At 40.6% G+C, this 23,071-nt stretch overlaps 1 protein-coding gene across 5 annotated transcripts in view; it reads left to right on the forward strand.

Annotated features, from left to right (window-relative positions):
• LOC126365817 (osmotic avoidance abnormal protein 3-like) overlaps nucleotides 1–23,071 on the forward strand; it is a 333,344-nt gene that overhangs the window by 258,477 nt on the left and 51,796 nt on the right. For all 5 annotated transcript variants that reach the window (XM_050008409.1, XM_050008410.1, XM_050008411.1 and 2 more), the window contains one exon: nucleotides 8,354–8,492. In XM_050008409.1, the coding sequence (XP_049864366.1) occupies nucleotides 8,354–8,492 (139 nt within the window). The remainder of the gene's footprint in view (nucleotides 1–8,353; nucleotides 8,493–23,071) is intronic.

Here is a 23,071-nt window from a genome sequence, read left to right on the forward strand (position 1 = left end):
AGATCGTCTGTGAAAGCCAGACAGTTCACATTGATTCTCTGCTGTTTTTTTAATACCACATTGGATTCACTTTTTTGCTTTTCCCATGCCCTCACAATTTTTTTCAGAACCACGTTAAATACACTATGTGATCAAAAGTATCCGGACACCCCCCAAAACATATGTTTTTCATATTAGGTGCATTGTACTGCCACTTACTGCAAGGTACTCCATATCAGTGACCTAAGTAGTCATTAGAAATCGTGAGAGAGCAGAATGGGGTGCTCCGTGGAACTCATGGACTTCGAACATGGTCTGGTGATTGGGTGCCGCTTGTGTCAAACATTTGTGTGCAACATTTCCTCACTCCCAAACATCTCTAGGTCCACTGTTTCCGAAACATGAAGGGGCACATACAGCACAAAAGCATACAGGCAAACCTCATCTGTTGACTGACAGAGACCACCGACAGTTGAAGAGGGTCATAATGTGTATAGGCAGACATCTATCCAGACCATCACACAGGAATTCCAAACTGCATCAGGATCCACTGCAAGTACTATGACAGTTAGGCGGGAGGTGAGAAAACTCGTATTTCATAATCGAGCAGCTGCTCATAAGCCACACATCACCCCATTAAACGCCAAATGATGTCTCACTTGGTGTTAGGAGCATAAATATTGGACAATTGAACATTGGAAAAACGTGGTGTGCAGTGACAAATCACAGTACACAATGAGCCGATCCGATGGCAGGGTATGGGTATGGTGAATGCCCGGTAAACATCATCTGCCAGTGTGTGTAGTGCCAACAGTAAAATTCGGAGGCAGTGGCGTTATGGTGTGCTTGTATTTTTCATGGAGGGGGCTTGCACCACTTGTCATTTTGCGTGGCACTATCACAGCACAGGCCTTCATTGATGTTTTAAGCACTTTCTGGCTTCCAACTGTTGAAGAGCAATTCGGGGATGGCGATTGCATATTTCACATGGTCGAGCACCTGTTCATAATGCATGGCCTGTGGCAGAGTGGTACACAACAATAACATCTGTGTAATGGGCTGGCCTGCACAGAGTCCTGACCTGACACCTGTGGGATGTTTTGGAATGCCGGATGCCAGGCTTCACCATCCAACATTGATACCTCTCCTCTGTGCAGTACTCTGTGAAGAATGGGCTGCAATTTACCAAGAAACCTTCCAGCACCTAATTGAATGTATGCCTGCAAGAGTGGAAGCTGTCGTCAATGCTAAGGGTGGGCCAACACCATACTGAAGTCCAGCATTACCAATGGAGGGCGCCATGAACTTGTAATTCATTTTCAGTCAGATGTCCAGATACATTTGATCACATGGTGTAAAAGAGGGGAGAAGACATCTCCTTGGCAAACACCTATGTGAATATGAAATGCTTCTGATGTTTTTCCTGTGAATTTAACTTTGAGGTTCCACCTGTTGATGACTGTTGGATAATTGATCTTGTTTTACTGTCACTCTTGAATTCCTCTAAAGTGTGAAATAATGCTTGCGTATCTATTGAATAACAAGTCTTTGTAAAATTAACAAAAGTTACCACTGTATTTCTACACCTTCTCATCTTAAACATTGTCTTTTGGTATCATATCTGTTCAATTTAAGATTGACCTTTGCGAAACCCTGCCTGTCACTCTCCTATTAATTGGTCCACCTGTTCTTCTAGTCATCTTAACAGAGCTTTGAAATAATTTTGCATACTACAGGGAGCAGTGAATTTCTCCTGTAGTTATTCGAACTGGTTTTGATTCCTTTTTTGTGGAGAGGATGAATTAATGCACATTTCCACTCTGCAGGTATTTGTTCAGTTTCCCAAATGTTTGATATATTTCTGTGAGTTGCTTGTGTGAGATTATTGTCTTTTAATTTCCATATTTCTGCTGTGACTTTGTCTTCCCCAGGAGACTTGTTGTTCTTCAAATAATTGTTATTTCCTTTACCTCTTTAAGACATGGTGGTTTTGAATCAGGATTGGATTTTCTTTTATTTTCTTTATTTTATTTTATTTTTTCCCAAACTCTAGCTGTTCTATCGGTATATCAGAGGCTTGCAGTTGAGAAGTGAGTGAAAATACCTAGCTAAAATCTTACAGTTATTTCTTGTGTTGATTTCCAGTTATTCAACAAGCCAGCAAAAGAACAGATTAGATACCTCATCAGGATTTCTCTGGAAATTTTGTAAAAATTTCTGGCATTGTTCTTGATAAACACTTGTTCAATTTCCTTGAGCCAGTTTACATTATATCTACATTTTCCTCTTTGTATTGCCTCAGATAAACTTTTTTCTCTTTGTATTGCCTCAGATGAACTTTTTTGTATTCTCAAAAATCCCTGCCATTTTTCTGGAGTTTTGTTGCTACTGAAAGTTTTCCATGGTCATATTTTCTATTATATTTCTTTATCACATGTGCTGTTCCACCACCTGTGTTTTCTCTTTCTTGCGTGTTTGCCTAATCACATAGTGTTTGTCAGTGCTTCTGCAAGTTCCTTCCAATTTGTTGAGTTTGATCACCCAATTTCCTGAAGAATTTCCCTCTTATCAAGTTTCAGATATTCTGGATCAATTCTAAATATTGTATTCATTTGTGTTTTTTCCCCTATTTCATTGAAATCTAATCTTTATTCGCAGCAAATGGCAGACTGACTCAAAAAATCCCTTTCTCAGTCATACATTGAGTATTTCTTTGGTTTTTGCATTGAATATAGCAACATGATCTATCTGAAACTGTTATGAAGGGATGTGCTGGGAGATCTCCCAAGATTCATGCACCAGAGATATGAAAGGTACCTCAAGCAGTATCCTCCCCTATGGATCCTGTCTCCTCTACATGATTTTCATGTTGTAAGTTAGTTTTCAGGTTTAAGGAATTGCATGGACATGATTTTAAGATCAAAATTTTTGCAGACATTAATTAGTCTCTCGCCATTTTTATTTGCTTCCTTGTGCGCCATGTGAATTCCTGTTGTTTTCCTTAATTTTTTCTCTTTTGCCAAGCTGTCCATTGGAATCTCCTAACAGAATGTTCACATGATGTGTAGGGATTTTATTTGAGGTTTCTCCAGTTCCCAGAAGTCATCTATTATCTATAGATTCTTGTATTGTAGTCATTTGTGGGAGCTTCCACATTTATGAGTGTGTATGCCTTGTTTTCTGATTTCATTGAGGTTGTGGAGATTCTGTCTGATATTAAGCGGAATTTTATTACCGAATCTATAATTGATTTGTGCATTGTGCACACAAAAGCTGTGCCAAATTGTTTGTTTAGCTGGACTGCAGGTTTTTGACTGTAGATTATGAAGTGAATAAAAATGATTTTCATTGGTAAATAATGTTCCTTGAATCACAAGGATTTTTATGTGAAATGTGTCCATCATGTTTGTGAAATGTTTCAGTTTACCTCCTTTGGAGAGAGGGAAAGTGTTAAAGAGTTCCTATGAATCCAGAATGAGATTTTCACTCTGCAGCGGAGTGTGCGCAGATATGAAACTTCCTGGCAGATTAAAACTGTGTGCCCGACTAAGACTCGAACTCGGGACCTTTGCCTTTCGCGGGCAAGTGCTCTACCATCTGAGCTACCGAATCACGACTCACGCCCGGTACTCACAGCTTTACTTCTGCCAGTATCCATCTCTTACCTTCCAAACTTTACAGAAGCTCTCCTGCGAATCTTGCAGAACTAGCACCCCTGAAAGAAAGGATATTGCGGAGACATGGCTTAGCCACAGCCTGTTGGATGTTTCCAGAATGAGATTTTCACTCTGCAGCGGAGTGTGCGCTGATATGAAACTTCCTGGCAGATTAAAACTGTGTGCCCGACCGAGACTCGAACTCGGGACATTTGCCTTTCACGGGCAAGTGCTCTACCATCTGAGCTACCGAAGCACGACTCATGCCCGGTACTCACAGCTTTACTTCTGCCAGTATCCATCTCCTACCTTCCAAACTTTACAGAAGCTCTCCTGCAAACCTTGCAGAACTAGCACCCCTGAAAGAAAGGATATTGCAGAGACATGGCTTAGCCACAGCCTGGGGGATGTTTCCAGAATGAGATTTTCACTCTGCAGCGGAGTGTGTGCTGATATGAAACTTCCTGGCAGATTAAAACTGTGTGCCCGACCGAGACTCGAACTCGGGACATTTGCCTTTCGCGGGCAAGTGCTCTACCATCTGAGCTACCGAAGCACGACTCATGCCTGGTACTCACAGCTTTACTTCTGCCAGTATCCGTCTCCTACCTTCCAAACTTTACAGGAGAGCTTCTGTAGAGTTTGGAAGGTAGGAGACGGATACTGGCAGAAGTAAAGCTGTGAGTACTGGGCATGAGTCGTGCTTCGGTAGCTCAGATGGTAGAGCACTTGCCCGCGAAAGGCAAAGGTCCCGAGTTCGAGTCTCGGTCGGGCACACAGTTTTAATCTGCCAGGAAGTTTCATATCAGCACACACTCCGCTGCAGAGTGAAAATCTCATTCTGGAAACATCCCCCAGGCTGTGGCTAAGCCATGTCTCCGTGATATCCTTTCTTTCAGGGGTGCTAGTTCTGCAAGGTTCGCAGGAGAGCTTCTGTAAAGTTTGGAAGGTAGGAGACAGATAGTGGCAGAAGTAAAGCTGTGAGTACCGGGCGTGAGTCGTACTTCGGTAGCTCAGATGATAGAGCACTTGCTCGCGAAAGGCAAAGGTCCCGAGTTCGAGTCTCGGTCAGGCACACAGTTTTAATCTGCCAGGAAGTTTCAATTCCTATGAAGTTGGTCTGGTTCGATCTTAGAGGTTTTGAGAACCACCAACTCCTCTGTGAGTGATGTTCCTGGTCCCCCAGAATCTGATGACTAGGAAAATTCGATTTAGAGACTGATTCCTGGAATAGTGGAATTCCTACCTTTTGTCCCACTATGCTTATTCAACTTGTTTTGTAGTGATCTTCTGTGAAGGTCACATGGTTATGACTTGATTTCTGAGATCCAAAACAGATGCCGACCACTAACTACTGGATTTCAGGACAGATGCTAATGGATTTGGGCTGCCTCTTCCATCATTTCCACCATAATACTGATGATCTTCATCTCCGCCGTCACTGCCATCGGGATCTTCACCATTACCCTGCCAAGGGTCCCTCACGAGGTACTATCACCCGTACTAGGCGAACCAAAGTTTTTTAATGAGGTGTTATTCCTCCCCCTCCTCTTTTCTCAACGATAATTGGGATCAGCTATGGCACAGTTATATATTCTCTTTCCTTTACAGCTACCCATTATAGTGTAATTTCATGAGTGGAAGAGTAACAGTACAGTCCACATATTTGGCAAAATTCTAATTTCTTTCAATCAAAAAGTTTTTCCAATAAAATTTATCCTTTTATTGTTTAAAATTACACTACAGGATGTCAAATTTATGATAACTGGGACGTCTCTCAAGAAATTTGCTGCAGAAATGAACAGGCCATAAGTTATTACCAGATAATGAAAAAAGTTATAACTGGCTGGGAAATAAGTATTACATTTCACACTCAACTGCCGTGATGCTATGTGTTCAGCACCCTAGTCTGTGGAGTTGAGTCATAGACACATACAACAGTATTAGGTAAGAAATCGGATGCATTTGAAATGTGGGTGTATCGAAGCATGTTAAGGACACAATGGACAGATAAAATCAGAAATTTTACAGTACTGTGGCATGTGAATGAAGGTTTAGAAATTATCAATACTATCAACAGAAGAAAACTTGAATATGTTGGTCATATAACGCACTAAAAAAAAAAAACTGTCGCAGCTAATACATCAAGAAAATACTGATTTCAGATGTTGTCTAGGGCATAGGAAATTATCTTGGCTACAGAACTTAGCTCAGCTGTCTGGACTGAGCATAGAATTGCTGTTCAAAAAGGCTATGGACAAAAATCACATGTCCTTGGAGGACGAGACACTTAAAAGAGGAGATCAGTTTTCTGTACTAGCATAATGTGACCTCCACAGTTTTTTAAGAGCACATCACATTCTATTTTTTGTGAATCCTTTGTTTGGCAATTCATCACTAGGAATTTAATACTCTTGCCTGTAGGTAGCAAATCAACTGAAAACCTGAGGGCCATGATCAGCTTTGAGGACAACACTGCAGATTATGAAGTTTATTGGAACTCTTTATGCCATGCTGGTGTTCTCATCGTTCTCTGACATTTGCTAGAATGATTCATGTATGATTTTGGACCTGAGATGGTAGCCACTGTTTGTTCCAAAGTGTAGTACAGTTGGTTGCATCCTGTTTGTTCAGTGACTGACAGGACAGCTTCTTCAGCATGCTGCCATTTTCCTAAGGGGTACCATTATTTTCCATATGTCTAAACTGCCTCCTCTTGACACAGTAGACTTCTTAACTGGTTAAGTGAGTCTCACTGGCTCTGTTTTGGTTTCACTGGAAGACAATAATTCAAAGTTGTTGGTTAGAGGGATCAATAAACACCCGGAGTTCTCCCTGATCCCCTACACAAGGTGCCTTGCCCTACCACCTACATGCCGCTAACACCTAGTGGAGATCAGTGACAGATCCCATACTTCCTGTAGAGGAGTCAGGATCCATAGGAGAGGATACTGCTTGAGGTACCTTTCATATCTCTGGTGCATGAATCTTGGGAGATCTCCCAACACATCCCTTCACAACAGCTTCCAATTGTTTAATAATAGTCAGGGGGATTTCCAGGTGCTTACAAAAGTCAACTGTTTCATCCTGTGTTTGAGAACCGAATTTATAATGGGTTAGCATTGTGGCTGGTGCAGAGTTTTACAGAACAGTAAACATATAAACAAATAACTTTAAATCAGGCTTGGTGATTCTATCTTTAAATTTGGATCTGTTAAGTTAAACTGTTTAAGACTGCAAGCTTATTGAAGTCATCTGCAACACTTTGTTGCTCTCTTGTTTATTGCCTAAATGAAATAGATGAGGAATAATTCTTAAATAGTTTTACCACTTCCCAAACTGAAAATTTCAAAATAAAGTGAAACTAAATCGGTAGTCCTCAAACTAAACAGCTGTGCTTCTGTGCACACTGGTCAGGCAGTAATAGCATACTTGTCTTAGAGTAACTCATGTCTAACTGAACAGGTACTTATTGTTTTCAAGGACTGTTGAATGTAAATTTTTTTTGAGACCAGCCTAATTTTACTAGCAGTTCCAGGTAAATAACAGGTTCAGTCTGGATAACTTCTTATGCATTTTCTGGCTGAGCTCACTTTCGACTGTGTATGCTCTAACTATTTATGCTACTAACATAGGATGGAGCAGTGCATTTTTTTCCTTCTCCCCACTGCAGCACTGTAACATTTATCATTATTTTGCAAGCACTAACAGAAACAACAGGCCTCTTTTTATGGATAAGTGTCATCATAGGTGATGGCACACAGGTGATAGCAAGCTGTGTGAAGATTAAGTCATAGTCTATTGCCGATTTTTTAATATAATAACAACTGTTATTCACAAATTGCATTTTCAATGGGTTCTTCAATGAAATATTATTACAGCACTCAGTTATGTTGCTTATTTAAGCTTGATAGTAATCATAATTGGCTCTGTATCAGTCTGAAATTTTCTATCAATTACTCCATCCCAGCATCACCTGCAAGAAGTGCCAAGCTACACTGGGCATGTATTACATAGCATACTAGTATGCTTGCTGTCCTGTACAGAATAATTGTATACATTTGACCCACTTTTTCACTCATATTTTTTTTTTAAATTCTTTCATATATTTTTGGTAAATGACTTCTGGAGAATGTTGTTTTATGTGAGGAAGATTCCTAGATCATTATGGTTACTTTTGTATTTGGTGTCACTTGTGTTTGGAAGGTAGGAGGGCTACTGATGGAAGTAAAGCTGTGTGGGGAGGTCAAGTGCTGTACTTGTATATCTCAGTCGGTAGAGCACTTGTCTGCAAAAGGCAAAAGTTCCAGATTAGACTCCCAAGAAGTTTCAAATTGGCCAGTACTTGGATGCAGAATAAAAATTCATTTTGAAATCAATCCTCAAAATGGTGGCTAAGTTTTTCTCTGCAGTATCCTTTCTTCTGGGAGTACTGGTGGAGATAAAGCTGTGGGGGCAGGTCATGGGCAGGTCATGCTTGGATAGCTCAGTTGGCAGAGCAGTTGCCCATGAATGCCCAGAGTCCCAGTGTGCCATAAAGTTTTAGTCTCCCAGGGTGTTTCATATCAGCACAAACTCTGCTGGAGGGTGAAAGTTCATTCTGAATGTGATAAGTTATGTACACTGAAATAATGACTCTCTGTATTAACTGTGCATGTAGTGTTAATTTGTTATTTTTGTTTTTGCACTATTACAGAAACGTGTTTATCTGTTTACAGGTGGAAAAAATTGCAAAAAAGCCTTGTAGGTGGAGAAAGAAAACATGATTCCTTACTGAAGGCGCGGTACATTAACATGAGACAAACTTTGCGTAAGACTATTTCTCGTCGTACTACATCAGATGAAGAAAGTATAGAGGTAAATATATTGTCTGAAGTGTTTGGGTAGATTTTTCCTTATATGAAGACAGCTTTCAATGTAATTTATTCAAAATTTGGCTTAAATGCTATCATTGCATATAAATGGACGAGAACTGGTCATGAAGTTACTTTACTTTTTATGATGTATTCAATTAGACTCATTATTAATTTCATAGACATATAGTGAGATAATCCTTGTGGGTATGGAATAAGTCAGAATGAAACTTAAGAGAATATTTGTTTTACACAAGAATCTGCATGTTTAAATTTATATTACAGAATAAGGTACATGGTAATGTATAAAAACAGGTGAAATGCAGGAGATGAAAATGCAATATAAAACCTACTACACCTGCATTCCAGGCAGGGACAATTCTAGAAGTCAATCAAGTGGGGGCTAATGGAGGGGCGAGGGGGGTTTTGGTGGAATGGAAAATTGTTTAAGAAAAGGAGAGTTGTGGTCCAATCCCAACAAATTGGTAAAATTTGGTGTTGCATAAAGTAGTTTTTAGTAACTGATTTACAGTTCGGGGTAAAAAATGTGTATTGATAAATAATAAGATGCCCATTTTAAGTTAAATGATATTTATTGGTTTAAATTTGCCACTCTTATTTTTTTGTTAAACTGTGTTTGAAATACATTGCAACCATTGCAACCTATATTGCTACTTAATTATATTAAAAAAAATGATTGAATCTGTTTGAGTAATATATTCACTGATTTCTGAAGTCATTTTATCCAGTGTTATATGATACTCCATTAGGGGGGGGGGGGGGGGGGGGGGAGGGCTATAGCCCCTATAGCGCTCTCCCCCTTGCCACCGTCTCTGGTTCCAGGTCAAGGACTTGGTTCAGAATTTCCATTCTAGTTCTAATTTAAAGAAGGAAACAGTCGATTTTTTGTAACTAGAGAGGACCCTTCAAGGTGCTCATGCAAAAGCAGTATCCTTAGTAGACCCAGAGACAGGTCCATAACCCAAGGAGAATTTGCACCCTGTAACACAACAAATTGTGTTTATGTGTGAAAGAGAGGGTTTGCTTGTGAGTGGCATTTGAATGGCACATGCTCCATGATGTAGAAGCTGGCTGCAGTGCCAGCTGAGCTTGTGTGCGTAGTCAGCTGCAGTGCAGGATTTAGTCCATGTACTAACTTGCGTAGACCCTGTCTCCACATATCCTGACCATTGTCTGGTGGCTTCGCCAAGTGTATGTGAAAAATTTATTTATTGGTCCAAGAATCAGTTTCGTACATTGTTTGTACATGTGATATAGAACAGTGGTAAACCTAGTTAATTTACATTACAATACTCATTTTGACTACATTGTTGACTTATTGAAAATGCATAGTAATGTAGGTTGGTGTACCATCATTGCTTGTACATGTGATAATAGCAGTTATTAAGTGAGATGACATGATAAGTACAATGTAAACTATATTATGAATTGACAATTAGTGAAATTTGGTAAATGAAGTTTACTTATTATGATATTCCATAAACTCAGACAAAGAATAGAAGCAGTAGTCAAGCAAGAACTGTTTTAACTTTATTTTAAATGCATTTAATGTTGGTATGCATTTTAGGTACGAAGGCATATGGTTATATAATATAGCTCCAGAATGATACACTCGTCTTTTGCATAAGTTTGTATTTACTGTGTTCCTGTGTAGGTTCATCTTTTGTCTAGTTTCATATGTGCTTATATCATAGTTGTGTTTGAAGAGATTTTCCTTTTCTAAGATGCTCCCTTTTGTGAAAATTAGTATTTCATATACATACAAGCAAGGCAGTGGCAATATTTTCAGAGTTTTAAAAATGGGTCTACAGGTATCTTTACATTAAGCTTTTTTATAACCCTGATAATTTTTTTCTGTATTCTAAATTTTTTGTAGTATTTGTGAAGTTCAAGTAAAGTTGAAGTAATGCAGATGTGATATCAGCTCAACCACTGAATTCCAAAGGCTGGGATTACTAATACGTTGGAGGCACATTTTCATCTTGAATGTGCATCCATCACCATCATCATCACCTCCATGTCGCATTAACAAACTCATCACAGTGCTATGCACCAAGGATCTGGGCTCCAGTGTGCTGTGGCAACAGCTATGTGGTTGGATCCAGTGCAGTGCAGCTCCCCAAGGAGGGTTCCCTCCAGTGCACTACGTGTTCGCCATGTGCACACCCATTAGCTGATGTGACACAAGCAGCCATGAAATTAACACCAGCAGCAAGGTGGTCGCAGATCAAAGTTAAGTTGGGAAGCATTCACTATTTGCTTAGCTGTTTGCAAATTCATTAGCCATGGCTGACTGTATCAAGTAGTTGCCCAGTAAGTGTGGCTCAGATTGGGCACACAGCAATATGGGGAGCCCTGCTACACCTGAGGGAGATGAAATTAAAATTTCTGGGGAAGGAGTTGGGATGTTAGCATCAGAGAATTCACACACACTTTTGCAAGCTATTATGCAGAAACTGGGGGTAATTGATGAGATCAAAAATCAAGTTGAGGGAATTGAAGAATTAGAAGATCAAAATGCACAACTTCAAAAAGATCTAAATGATCAAAATAATGAAATCCAGAATATTTTATAGGGGAGTAGCACACTAATTAACAAATATATTAAAAACAAAGATTCCAAGACTTACCAAGCGGGAAAGCGCCAGCAGACAGGCACATGAACAAAACACACAAACACACACACAGAATTACTAGCTTTCGCAACTGATGGTTGCTTCTTCAGGAAGGAGAGGGAAAGACGAAAGGATGTGGGTTTTAAGGGAGAGGGTAAGGAGTCATTCCAATCCCGGGAGCGGAAAGACTTCCCTTAGGGGAAAAAAAGGACAGGTGTACACTCGCACACACACACACACACACACACACACACACACACACACACACACACACACACACACACACACATATCCATCCGCACATACACAGACGGATGGATATGTGTGTGTGTGTGTGTGTGTGTGTGTGTGTGTGTGTGTGTGTGTGTGTGTGTGTGTGTGTGTGTGCGAGTGTACACCTGTCCTTTTTTTTTCCCCTAAGGGAAGTCTTTCCGCTCCCAGAATTGGAATGACTCCTTACCCTCTCCCTTAAAACCCACATCCTTTCGTCTTTCCCTCTCCTTCCTGAAGAAGCAACCATCGGTTGCGAAAGCTAGTAATTCTGTGTGTGTGTTTGTGTGTTTTGTTCATGTGCCTGTCTGCCAGCGCTTTCCCGCTTGGTAAGTCTTGGAATCTTTGTTTTTAATATATTTTTCCCATGTGGAAGTTTCTTTCTATTTTATTTACACTAATTAACAATGTAGAGAAAAAGCTGGCAGATTGAATTACTACTGTCAAGAATGATTTTGGACAAAGACTAAATTCAGTGCAGACAGAGTACAATAAAAAGATGAATGAGATGGAGTCTGCATGGAAATACATGTCAAATAGCATAGACCATGTGATTCAGTGCAGATGGAGGCAAAGGCAGAGCTGGACTCAGTAAAATCTGAGATGAGTAAGGGACTGTGCATTTCCTGGCAAGTCCAAAAATAAAATATTTGAGTGGCAGAGGAAAATACCATATTGTAGATCTTGATCTTGTGTAAGGATTGTTTTTGGAGGACACATCCAATGAGACAAAGGTCAAATTCATAAAATGTCAGCTTGATGGAGGAATGCAGCTGTGGGCAAATCAAATGTAGCAGCATTTACTGATTATAACATGTTTGACATGCTACTGCTACATAAGTGTTGAGATGTAGGAAAGAAGATGTAACTGCAGAATGCATTTCTGAACTGTGCATGCTATCGCAGTAACCATGGAAACATGTGTAAATTTTGCAAGTCTGAGCTCCAAAAACTTCTGCATTTGGACAGACCATTGGGTATGCTGACAGAGATGTCAACTCTGAAAAGGCATTTGCCAGATTATTTGCAGTGATATTTGGTCAACAGTCTCAAGGAAACTATGGAGAACTTTCTTGAGTTCATAGAACAAATGAGAGTAAAACACTTTGTGATGTAAGAAACTGATCATACATCCTCACACATAACATAATTCATCTTGTGTAACAGGAAATTTATTTTGAAAGTAATGCTTTTCAAACAACCACTCACAATATTTTCCTGCAACCTGTTAGAAATACGTTATTTTTAGCAGGTGCCAGAGTGTGCCAGAAATCAGGCATGTGCAGCTACGATAACATAGCTAGTCCATATGTTAATACATACAAAACATTAAGAGATCTTACATTATGTCATAAAAGGAACAGGGCATCAGAGGATACTCCATGAGCATCAGAATTTTGTAAACCATACCAGAATGCCACAATGAAATTTTCACTCTGCAATGGAGTGCGTGCTGAATTGAAAATTCCTGGCAGATTAAAACTGTGTGCCAGAATGATACTTGAACTTAGGACCTTTGCCTTTCACAGGCAAGTGCTCTACTAACTGAGCTTTCCAAGCACAACTCATGACCCATCCTCACAGCTTCAATTCTACCAGTACCTCATTTCCTACTTTCCAATCATAGCAGTGCACATGAGGTATTGGCAGAATTGAAGCTGTGAGGAGGGGTCATGAGTTGTGCTTGGATAGCTGAGTCAGTAGAGCACTTGCCTGTGAAAGGCAAAGATCCTGAGTTCAAGTTTCAGTCCAGCACATAGTTTTAATATGCCAGGAAGCTTCATATCAGTGCACACTCCACTGATTAGTGAAAATTTCACTGTGGAAACATCCCCCAGGCTGTGGCTAAGCCATGTCTCTGCAATATCCTTTCTTCCACAAATGCTAATTCTGCAAGGTTCACAAGAGAGCTTCTGTGAAGTTTCAAAGGTAGGAGACAAGGTACTGGCAGTACTGAAGCTGTGAGCATGAATTGTGAGTTATGCCTGGGTAGCTGAGTTGGTAGAGCATTTGCCCGCAAAAGGCAAAGGTTCTAATGTTTTTCTGATGACCAGAGACTGTGTGATACTGGGGTGCAAGACTCGCGGGTGACTTACGTATTGTGTGCAGCCAGACTTCTTCTCAGAACAGACGGCTGCCTTGATCTTCACAATGCTTCTTCTCCAAAGATTTCGTGCTGGTTAGGGAAATGATACTGAACTACTTCTCTACTTTTGAAATGATATCTTACTCTCAGAATACTTTCATATCAACTTCACTATATTTTCCTCTTCACAATAAAACAACTACACAAGTTTCACATGCGCTTTCAAGTCTTGCAAATCAACCTTAGTACTTAACATATATCATTGCAGTCTCTTTTGGTTTTAATAACCCTTGTCAAAACAGTTCTTGTTCGTAGCAAGTCAAACAACAGAATATATGAGTCTCTAGATAAAAACTATTTCATTTGTTCACAACAGTCACTACTAATTCACTGCCAAAGAGTAGCCTGTGATTACTCCTTGTGCTGGACATACGGCTTCCAAGGCGTGGCGGCCACCACTTGTCAGTGCCGATAGACCACTACAACTTTAGTTTTCTTGTAACACGTGCCCGTCCTGCTCACACATAAGTCATGGTGCAGTAGACACATTTCCACTGTCACACACTCATTCTTAAATATCATGTGTTTGAGATGGTGGAAATACAAGTGTCTCTAGAATTTACCCCGAAGTTCTCGAGGCACTACAAGGTCCCGAGTTTGAGTCTCAGTCTGGCACACAGTTTTAATCCACCAGGAAGTTTCATACCAAAATGCATAATTTGGCTTAAAGTGCACATTTGTATTTCCAGATTGACAATGAAGTAAGCCCCAAACTTATATTAAGCTTTCCAGTGTGGTTTTTGGGATGTAAATTTTCTTGGAGTACCAGTACTGTATTATCTCATGTTTTGTTCTTTATTACGGTATAAAGCCATACATGCCAGAAGATGAAAATGTGCATTTGAAATTCAGTGAACAGCTGAAACTAGCCAATACTGTGGAATGAAATATTTTGTTTCAAATAAATTGACTGTCTGTGGAAAATATTAATAAAAGCCAAATTTCTTTAGCAAATCAACAGAAATAATGTCTTTGATCTTCAAGTCACATAATGTTTGACTGCCAAAAATGTTGAAATAAAATAAAATCAGAAAATTAAAACTAATAACGTATTTGAGCCTTCCATAATTATGTGAATATATTTTAATTAACTTGATAGCTCCTGGCACAGAAATCCATTATCTTCTTATTTGATGTGAGACCTGTAAATGAAGATGAAACAGTAAAATCACTGAATGTGAACACAGGTCATGTGAAGACTACTGCCTCCCCACTACAACTCAGATTACTCTGTGTATGCATGAATCTGGTGGCTAGGGCACAACAGAAAAAATTTTTCTGGGTGCCATCTGGTTGCTTATTGCCACTGCTGACACAGCTAACAGCCAGAAGTGGAAGAAGGTACTGCTCCTATGTGACTCATGAGCATACTGGCAATTGCTCAGAGAAACCTAATGTAAACAGTTGTTGTGATACCAGGCTCATCGTAAAAAGTATGTTGTTATTAAGTATTGGATTGTCTTTGTCCTAAAGCCTTTGATACATTTTGCTGTTGCCAGACACTTGTGTATGCACTGTGTTTGGTTGTTGTAAATGGCGCAGCTCCTTTGCAACTTAAGTTCTATTTTTGTTCTTCTTTTCCCCCTCCCATTTATGTTTATTGCTGCAGTATTATTCAGCAGTAGTGGGATGCAGTAAAATTCTTTCATTATTTGTCAGAGAATTAGTTGTTACCAGTCAAAATTACAAAAAATTAACTGAAAACTAAAACATTGAAAAAGTCCCATGTTTTCCCAGTTTTCTGCCATAAGAAAAAATTACCAGGTTTTTCTTGGATTTCCCAGTTGTCATGGAGTGTGTACACCCTAGAAATATGATGGAAACAGCACCAAAGATGGGTTTTGGAGAAGGCTCAATGATAGTAATGATCATGGGGAAATTGAGTGTTCAATGTGGAGATGGTATTAGGGAATGAAGAATTGTGGAAAGACTGGAGGCAGCATGATAGTAAATCTAGAAAAAGGCACAATCAGACAACTGAATTTGTAGATGTCGATTTGAATGTATTATTCAATCTGGAATCTTGTGACGATGATGATCATGTCAGTTTGGCAGTACTAGAGTGGGGCAGCCAGAGTGAAGAATCATTTATTAATGGTGACAAATGGTAAAGGGAATTAATTTTTCTGTGGATCAGGCTGAAATAGTTCAATGGTTGGATTTTTGTACAGCTAACAGACAGGAAAAAGAACCTGCCACAGCAGTGGAAGTGGTGCTCAGGCATGCAAAAAGCCTTGCATATGCTGACAGCAATGAGCAGATACTATTACAGACACAGTGAATGGCACACTATGATCTTACAAGTGCAATTTTGATAGCAATTTAAGCATTGAAGACAGCCAAGATGAAGTAAAGACCTTAGTCATTGTGAATGATGAAGAGCAAAGGACCACTATGACATGTGTTCTGACTAGCTCAGTAAAGTGGAGGATGAGTTCCAGCTACATGATTATGTTTCACAAGCCAGATTTTTATGTCAATTGTTACCACAAAGGTGGGCAACCTAGAAGTATAAAGTGGTGAGGAAATTGTGCAGATTAAGTTAAATTCAGCCAGAATTTTGTGCTGTCTTTGATGACATGTTTAATAGTGATATTGATGTTGAACCTCCAAGTAATGTAATTAACATAATGTGCATTGATAGCTTTAAAGAGATTGAGAGGGATTTACTGGCAGACTGAGGTGAAGAAAGAATACTTTTAAAAGATTCAGCATTTCAGAAATGTCATGGTGAATAATGCAGCTGTAGAATATCTGGTCAACATTGGAAGTGATGCGTGTTATGTCACAGAGTAATTTTCAATCGTGTAAATAGTGAAGATGTTGCTTCTGAAATTTTCCCGGCGTATTTGTTCTTCTAATAATTTCCGGGTATGCAGCCGGATCCCGTCGACATTCTGCCATGATATTTCGGCCCAGAGACATCCGGCCATCATCAGGTGAGTACACAACTACTGAAGAGCCCAGGTGCAGTCACGGTATTTATACCAATTCTCGCGCACGTGTTGACATGCTCGGCATAGCCGAGTTGTACGTGCTGCCCTCGGTGGTGAAAGTAAAAGATCATCTAGTCATTGAGTATCGAATGACACTGACTATTCCGCTGTGAATGTATAATTTTAATAACAGGATTCCAAGTTTTATCCAGTTGAAAGCCGTTGTCACGATTTATAAGATTATCGGCAAGACGTATTTCCACTGATTCCTTGATTACGGAATCCCAAAATCCGGAAACCGGAGCTAAAATTTTTGTTCCATTGTATTCCATTGAATGTCCCAATGAAATACAGTGCTCTGCTACTGTCGATTTTGACGGTTGCCGCAGACGGGTGTATCTTTCATGTTCTGTACATCGTTCATGGACAGTTCTTGTCGTCTGGCCAATATATGCAGAGCCACATTCACAGGGAATTTTGTAGACGCCTGCTTTCTTCAGTTGTAAATCATCTTTAACGGATCCAACCAGGGCCCGGTTCTTTGCTGGTGGACGGAAGATAACCTTGATTTTATTCTTCTTCAGTAGTCGGCCTATTTTCGACGACACATTCCCGGCGTATGGAAGAAACGCAGTTGATTTAAAGTCGTCATCAGCGTCCTCAGTGCGCTGCTTCTTGTTATGACAGTTGCGCATGGCCTTTCTTATTTGGCGTGAAGTGTAGCCATTCTCTTTAAAAACCTTCTCCAAGTGTTCTAATTCTGCGTGGAGGTTTTCATCGTCCGATATTACATGCGCTCGATGTATTAAGGTACTGAGAACACCGGCTGTTTGTGCTGGGTGGTGGCAGCTTGACGCCTGGAGATACAGATCTATGTGAGTCGGTTTCCTGTACACAGAATGTCCTAATGACCCATCATTTTTACGGCATACTAGCACGTCTAGAAATGGTAAAGTGCCATCTTTTTCAATCTCCATTGTGAATTTGATGTTCTCATGTAAAGAGTTTAAATGATGAAGGAATTTCACCAGTTCCTGTCTGCCATGAGGCCATACAACAAAAGTATCATCTACGTACCGCCAGAAGACCGTAGGCTTTAAGACAGCAGACTCAAGTGCTTTCTCCTCAAAGTCCTCCATAAAGAGATTAGCTACCACAGGGGACAAAGGGCTCACCATGGCGACGCCGTCTGTTTGTTCAAAGAATTCGTCATTGAATAGAAAGTACGTTGAGGAGAGTATATGTTCAAACAAGGCCGTCATTTCTGCACTGAATAAGTTACCAATAAGATGTAACGATTCCGTTAAAGGCACTTTGGTAAACAGTGAGACCACATCAAAGCTGACTAATAAATCCGAGCTGCTAAGCTTAACTTCCTTCAAGCGACTGACAAAATCCTCGGAATTACGTATATGGTGGCAACACTTACCCACATACGGCTTTAGTAGTGAGGCCAGATATTTTGCTGTAGAATAGGTGGCAGCACCAATATTACTCACTATTAATCGTAGTGGGGCACCATCCTTGTGTATCTTGGGAAGACCGTAGAGTCTTGGTGGTACTGCATTGTGTGGTCTCAATCTCTTGATAATTTGTTCAGGCAGAGAACAGTCGTTCAAAAGGGTAGCAGTTTTCCTTGATATTCGGCTTGTTGGGTCCTTTTCAATTCTGCGGTACGTGGAATCATTTAGCTGACAATATATCTTCTCGTTGTAGGCTTCCCTTGTCAGAAGAATGGCTAATGGCAGCCACCTTAAGCTGATTAAAAGTGAAGCCATCTTTGAGGTAGATGTGGATGGAGTTACCTATGTGCAGAAGTTTTTTGTGGTACCTAATCCGTGTACCAATATTTTTTTAAAAACAGAATTTTGGTCCAAATATGCTAGTAGCACCATTTACCAAGCATTTACCAAGACAGATATATTGAGCTGAATGCTGTCAAAAATCAGTAGCACAATAAGATTAAAAGTTCATTTTTCTGGTGAAGGATTGGTGGCTAATGTATATATAGATAACAGGATTAGTGAATTAGATTTAGTTGACAGCATTAGAGATAAGGTGAACAATAAAAAAAGGACTGATGGAGGAGAATAAAAGTCAATTCTTTGAATTATTGTGTGGTTACCAGAATTTGTTTGTGTACCGTATGCAAGTAAGGAATCACACGCCTATTAGGGTACAACCATATCTTATACCAATGGAAAACTGAGATGCTGTAAGGGCAGAATTGTAGAGGAAACTGGACTGGGTAGTTATTCAGCTCAATAGCAGCGAGTATTGTAACCCAATTGTAGTTGTGAAAAAAGGGATAATACAATCAGGATTGTACTTGACACTAGAAGGGTTATTAAAATCGTAGTGTGGAAAACAGATCATCTTGGTAAGATGTATGAGCTGGTACAGAACTACAGGAATGTACAATTGATGTCTAGAGTGGATCTGACAGCTGGATTCTGGCAGGTTCCACTCACAGAAGAATGCTGCAAATATATGGCATTTTTCTTTGAAGGTCATCCATACGAATACAAGGTAGTGACTTTTTGTCTTCCATAGTGGTGTTTAAAATTGAGCATATTTTGTACCAAAAGTTTCTCTAAATGTTAGTATGTAACAACAATTTTACAGTAAGAAAATAAAATAAGCCACTGAAGACAGCACAAAAAGTACTGAAACATGTCTGCGTTCATAACGGGTGGCAGGGACAAAGAATCCAGTGAAATATTTTTAAGTGCTTTATCTGAAAACTACCTTGAGCAGTTAAACAGAACCGACTCGTGGCGATAACATATTAGACCTTCTGGTGACAAACAGACCCGAACTATTTGAATCAGTTAATGCAGAACAGGGAATCAGCGATCATAAAGCGGTTACTGCATCGATGATTTCAGCCGTAAATAGAAATATTAAAAAAAGGTAGGAAGATTTTTCTGTTTAGCAAAAGTGACAAAAAGCAGATTTCAGAGTACTTGGTGGCTCAACACAAAAGTTTTGTCTCAAGTACAGACAGTGTTGAGGATCAGTGGACAAAGTTCAAAACCATCGTACAATATGCGTTAGATGAGTATGTGCCAAGCAAGATCGTAAGAGATGGGAAAGAGCCACCGTAGTACAACAACCGAGTTAGAAAACTGCTGCGGAAGCAAAGGGAACTTCACGGCAAACATAAACATAGCCAAAGCCTTGCAGACAAACAAAAATTACGCAAAGCGAAATGCAGTGTGAGGAGGGCTATGCGAGAGGCTTTCAATGAATTCGAAAGGAAAGTTCTATGTACTGACTTGGCAGAAAATCCTAAGAAATTTTGGTCCTATGTCAAAGTGGTAGGTGGATCAAAACAAAATGTCCAGACACTCTGTGGCCAAAATGGTACTGAAACAGAGGATGACAGACTAAAGGCCGAATTACTAAATGTCTTCTTCCAAAGCTGTTTCACAGAGGAAGACTGTACTGTGCTTCCATCTCTAGATTGTCGCACAGTTGACAAAATGGTAGATATCGAAATAGACGACAGAGGGATAGAGAAACAATTAAAATCGCTCAAAAGAGGAAAGGCCACTGGTCCTGATGGGATACCAGTTCGATTTTACACAGAGTACGCGAAGGAACTTGCCCCCCCTTCTTGCAGCGGTGTACCGTAGGTCTCTAGAAGAGCGAAGCGTTCCAAAGGATTGGAAAAGGGCACAGTTCATCCCCGTTTTCAAGAAGGGACGTCGAACAGATGTGCAGAACTATAGACCTATATCTCTAACGTCGATCCATTGTAGAATTTTGGAACACATATTATGTTCGAATATAATGTCTTTTCTGGAGACTAGAAATCTACTCTGTAGGAATCAGCATGGGTTTCGAAAAAGATGGCCGTGTGAAACCCAGCTCGCGCTATTCGTCCACGAGGCTCAGAGGGCCTTAGACACGGGTTCACAGGTAGATGCCGTGTTTCTTGACTTCCGCAAGGCGTTTGGCACAGTTCCCCACAGTTGTTTAATGAACAAAGTAAGAGCATACGGACTATCAGATCAATTGTGTGATTGGATTGAGGAGTTCCTAGATAACAGAACGCAGCATGTCATTCTCAATGGAGAGAAGTCTTCCGAAGTAAGAGTGATTTCAGGTGTGCTGCAGGGGAGTGTCATAGGACCGTTGCTATTCACAATATACATAAATGACCTGGTGGATGACATCGGAAGTTCACTGAGGCTTTTTGCAGATGTTGTTGTGGTGTATCGAGAGGTTGCAACAATGGAAAATTGTACTGAAATGCAGGAGGATCTGCAGCAAATTGACGCATGGTGCACGGAATGGCAATTGAATCTCAATGTAGACAAGTGTAATGTGATGCGAATACATAGAAAGATAGGTCCCTTATCATTTAGCTACAAAATAGCAGGTCAGCAACTGGAAAAAGTTAATTCCATAAATTATCTGGGAGTACTCATTAAGAGTGATTTAAAATGGAATGAGCATATAAAGTTGATCGTCGGTAAAGCAGATGCCAGACTGAGATTCATTGGAAGAATCCTAAGGAAATGCAATCCGACAACAAAGGAAGTAGGTTACAGTACGCTTGTTCGCCCAATGTTTGAATACTGCTCAGCAGTGTGGGATCCGCACCAGGTAGGGTTGATAGAAGAGATAGAGAAGATCCAACGGAGAGCAGTGTGCTTCGTTACAGGATCATTTAGTAATTGCGAAAGCATTACGGAGATGATAGATAAACTCCAGTGGAAGACTCTGCAGGAGAGACGCTCAGTAGCTCGGTACGGGCTTTTGTTAAAGTTTCGAGAACATACCTTCACCGAAGAGTCAAGCAGTATATTGCTCCCTCCTACGTATATCTCGCGAAGAGACCATGAGGATAAAATCAGAGAGATTAGAGCCCACACAGAAGCATACCAACAATCCTTCTTTCCACGTACAATACGAGACTGGAATAGAAGGGAGAACCGATAGAGGTACTCAGTACTTGCGGAGTATGGATGTAGATGTAGATGTAGATGTAGATGTAGATGTAGAAACGAAACTGAAAAGTTTTCTTGTATAAGGCGGAATTCCTCATCCTATTTTCACACCAATCATGGACATAAGAAGAACTGCAACATCACAAGATGATCAAACATAGGATGATTGAATATCCATCATATGCCTTATATTTTGTAAAAAAGGTACATAAGCATGATGAAGTGTAGCAAAACATGTTATGTAAGGTTGCTAAATATAGATGACACACCATGTGTTATGGAAAGGATAGGGTGGTACTCACCATATGGAGGAGATGATGAGTCACAGAGAGGTGCACCAGCTCAAACACACATGACCACTGTTGCTGGCCAGTGAAGCTAGACTCTGAGCAATTGTGCATGATGGGAGAAGTAATCTGGGTGGTGGGATAAGGAGAGGCTGGAGTGGGGAGGTGGTCACATAGCAGGGTAGTGGTGGGGGTAGAAAAGTGATGCTTGTGGGAGCATGAAACGATGTAGGGTAGGGCAGTTAGGTGCAGGCAGAAGATCACAAGGGTTGGGAGGCAGTGAAAAGGAGAGAAGTAGAGGTGGAGAAGAAAAAAAAGAGAAAAGTAAGAGTGGGGGGGGGGGGGGGGGGGGAAGACGAGGGAGAGAGACTATTGTGTGCAATGGTGGAACAGAAGGCTAATAGTGCTGGAGTGAGAGCAGGGAAGGGGATAAGTGGGTGATGCTCAGGGACTAATGGACTAATGAAGGCTGAGGTTGAAGAGGTAGGAGTGGGGGTGAGGTGGGGTGAGTGTTGGTTTATGGGAATGTTGCAGGGAAAGTTCCCACCTGCGCAGTTCAGAAAAGCTGATGTTGGCAGGAAGGTTCCAGATAGTGCAGGTTGTGAAGCATCATTGAAGTGTAGAATGTTATGTTGGACAGCGTGTTCAGCACCTGTGTGGTCCAACTGTTTCTTGGCCACAGTTTGTCAGTGTGCATTCATGTGGACATGCAGCTTGTTGGTTGTCATGCTCACGGAGACTGCAGCACAGTGGTTGCAGCTTAGCTTGTCGATCATATGACTGCTTTCACAGGCAGCCATGCCTTTGATGGGATAAGTGATGCTTGTGTCTGGACTTGAGTAGATGGTGATGAGAGGATGTATAGAAAGGTCTTGCATCTTCCTCGTCCACCTACAAACCCTGTCACAGTGATGCCATTCCAGAAATACAACTGGGTCTCCAGTCTTACCTGAAATCCTCAGACCCACCCAAAACCTCCCTCCCTCCCTCCCTCCCTCCCTCTATCTCTCTCTCTCTCTCTCTCTCTCTCTCTCTCTCTCTCTCTCTCTCTCTCTCTCTCTCTCTCTCTCTCTCTCCCTCCCTCTATCCACTTCCTGCATCCTGCACTTTTATTTTCTACCTGGTTCCTAAAGTCCATAAACCCAACCACCCAGGATGCTCCATTGTGGGCAGTTACTGTGCCCCCACTGATAGAAGCTCCACTCTTGCAGACCAAAACCTGTAACCTATTATCTGTAACCTACACTCCTATATAAAAGACACCAACCACTTCCTTCACTGTCTCTCCACAGTTCCTGTTTCTTTGCCATACAGTGTCCTGCTCGTCACTATTGATACCACCTCCCTTTA

The sequence above is a fragment of the Schistocerca gregaria genome, chromosome 4, assembly GCF_023897955.1.
Source record: "Schistocerca gregaria isolate iqSchGreg1 chromosome 4, iqSchGreg1.2, whole genome shotgun sequence".
NCBI classification, from domain to species: domain Eukaryota; kingdom Metazoa; phylum Arthropoda; class Insecta; order Orthoptera; family Acrididae; genus Schistocerca; species Schistocerca gregaria.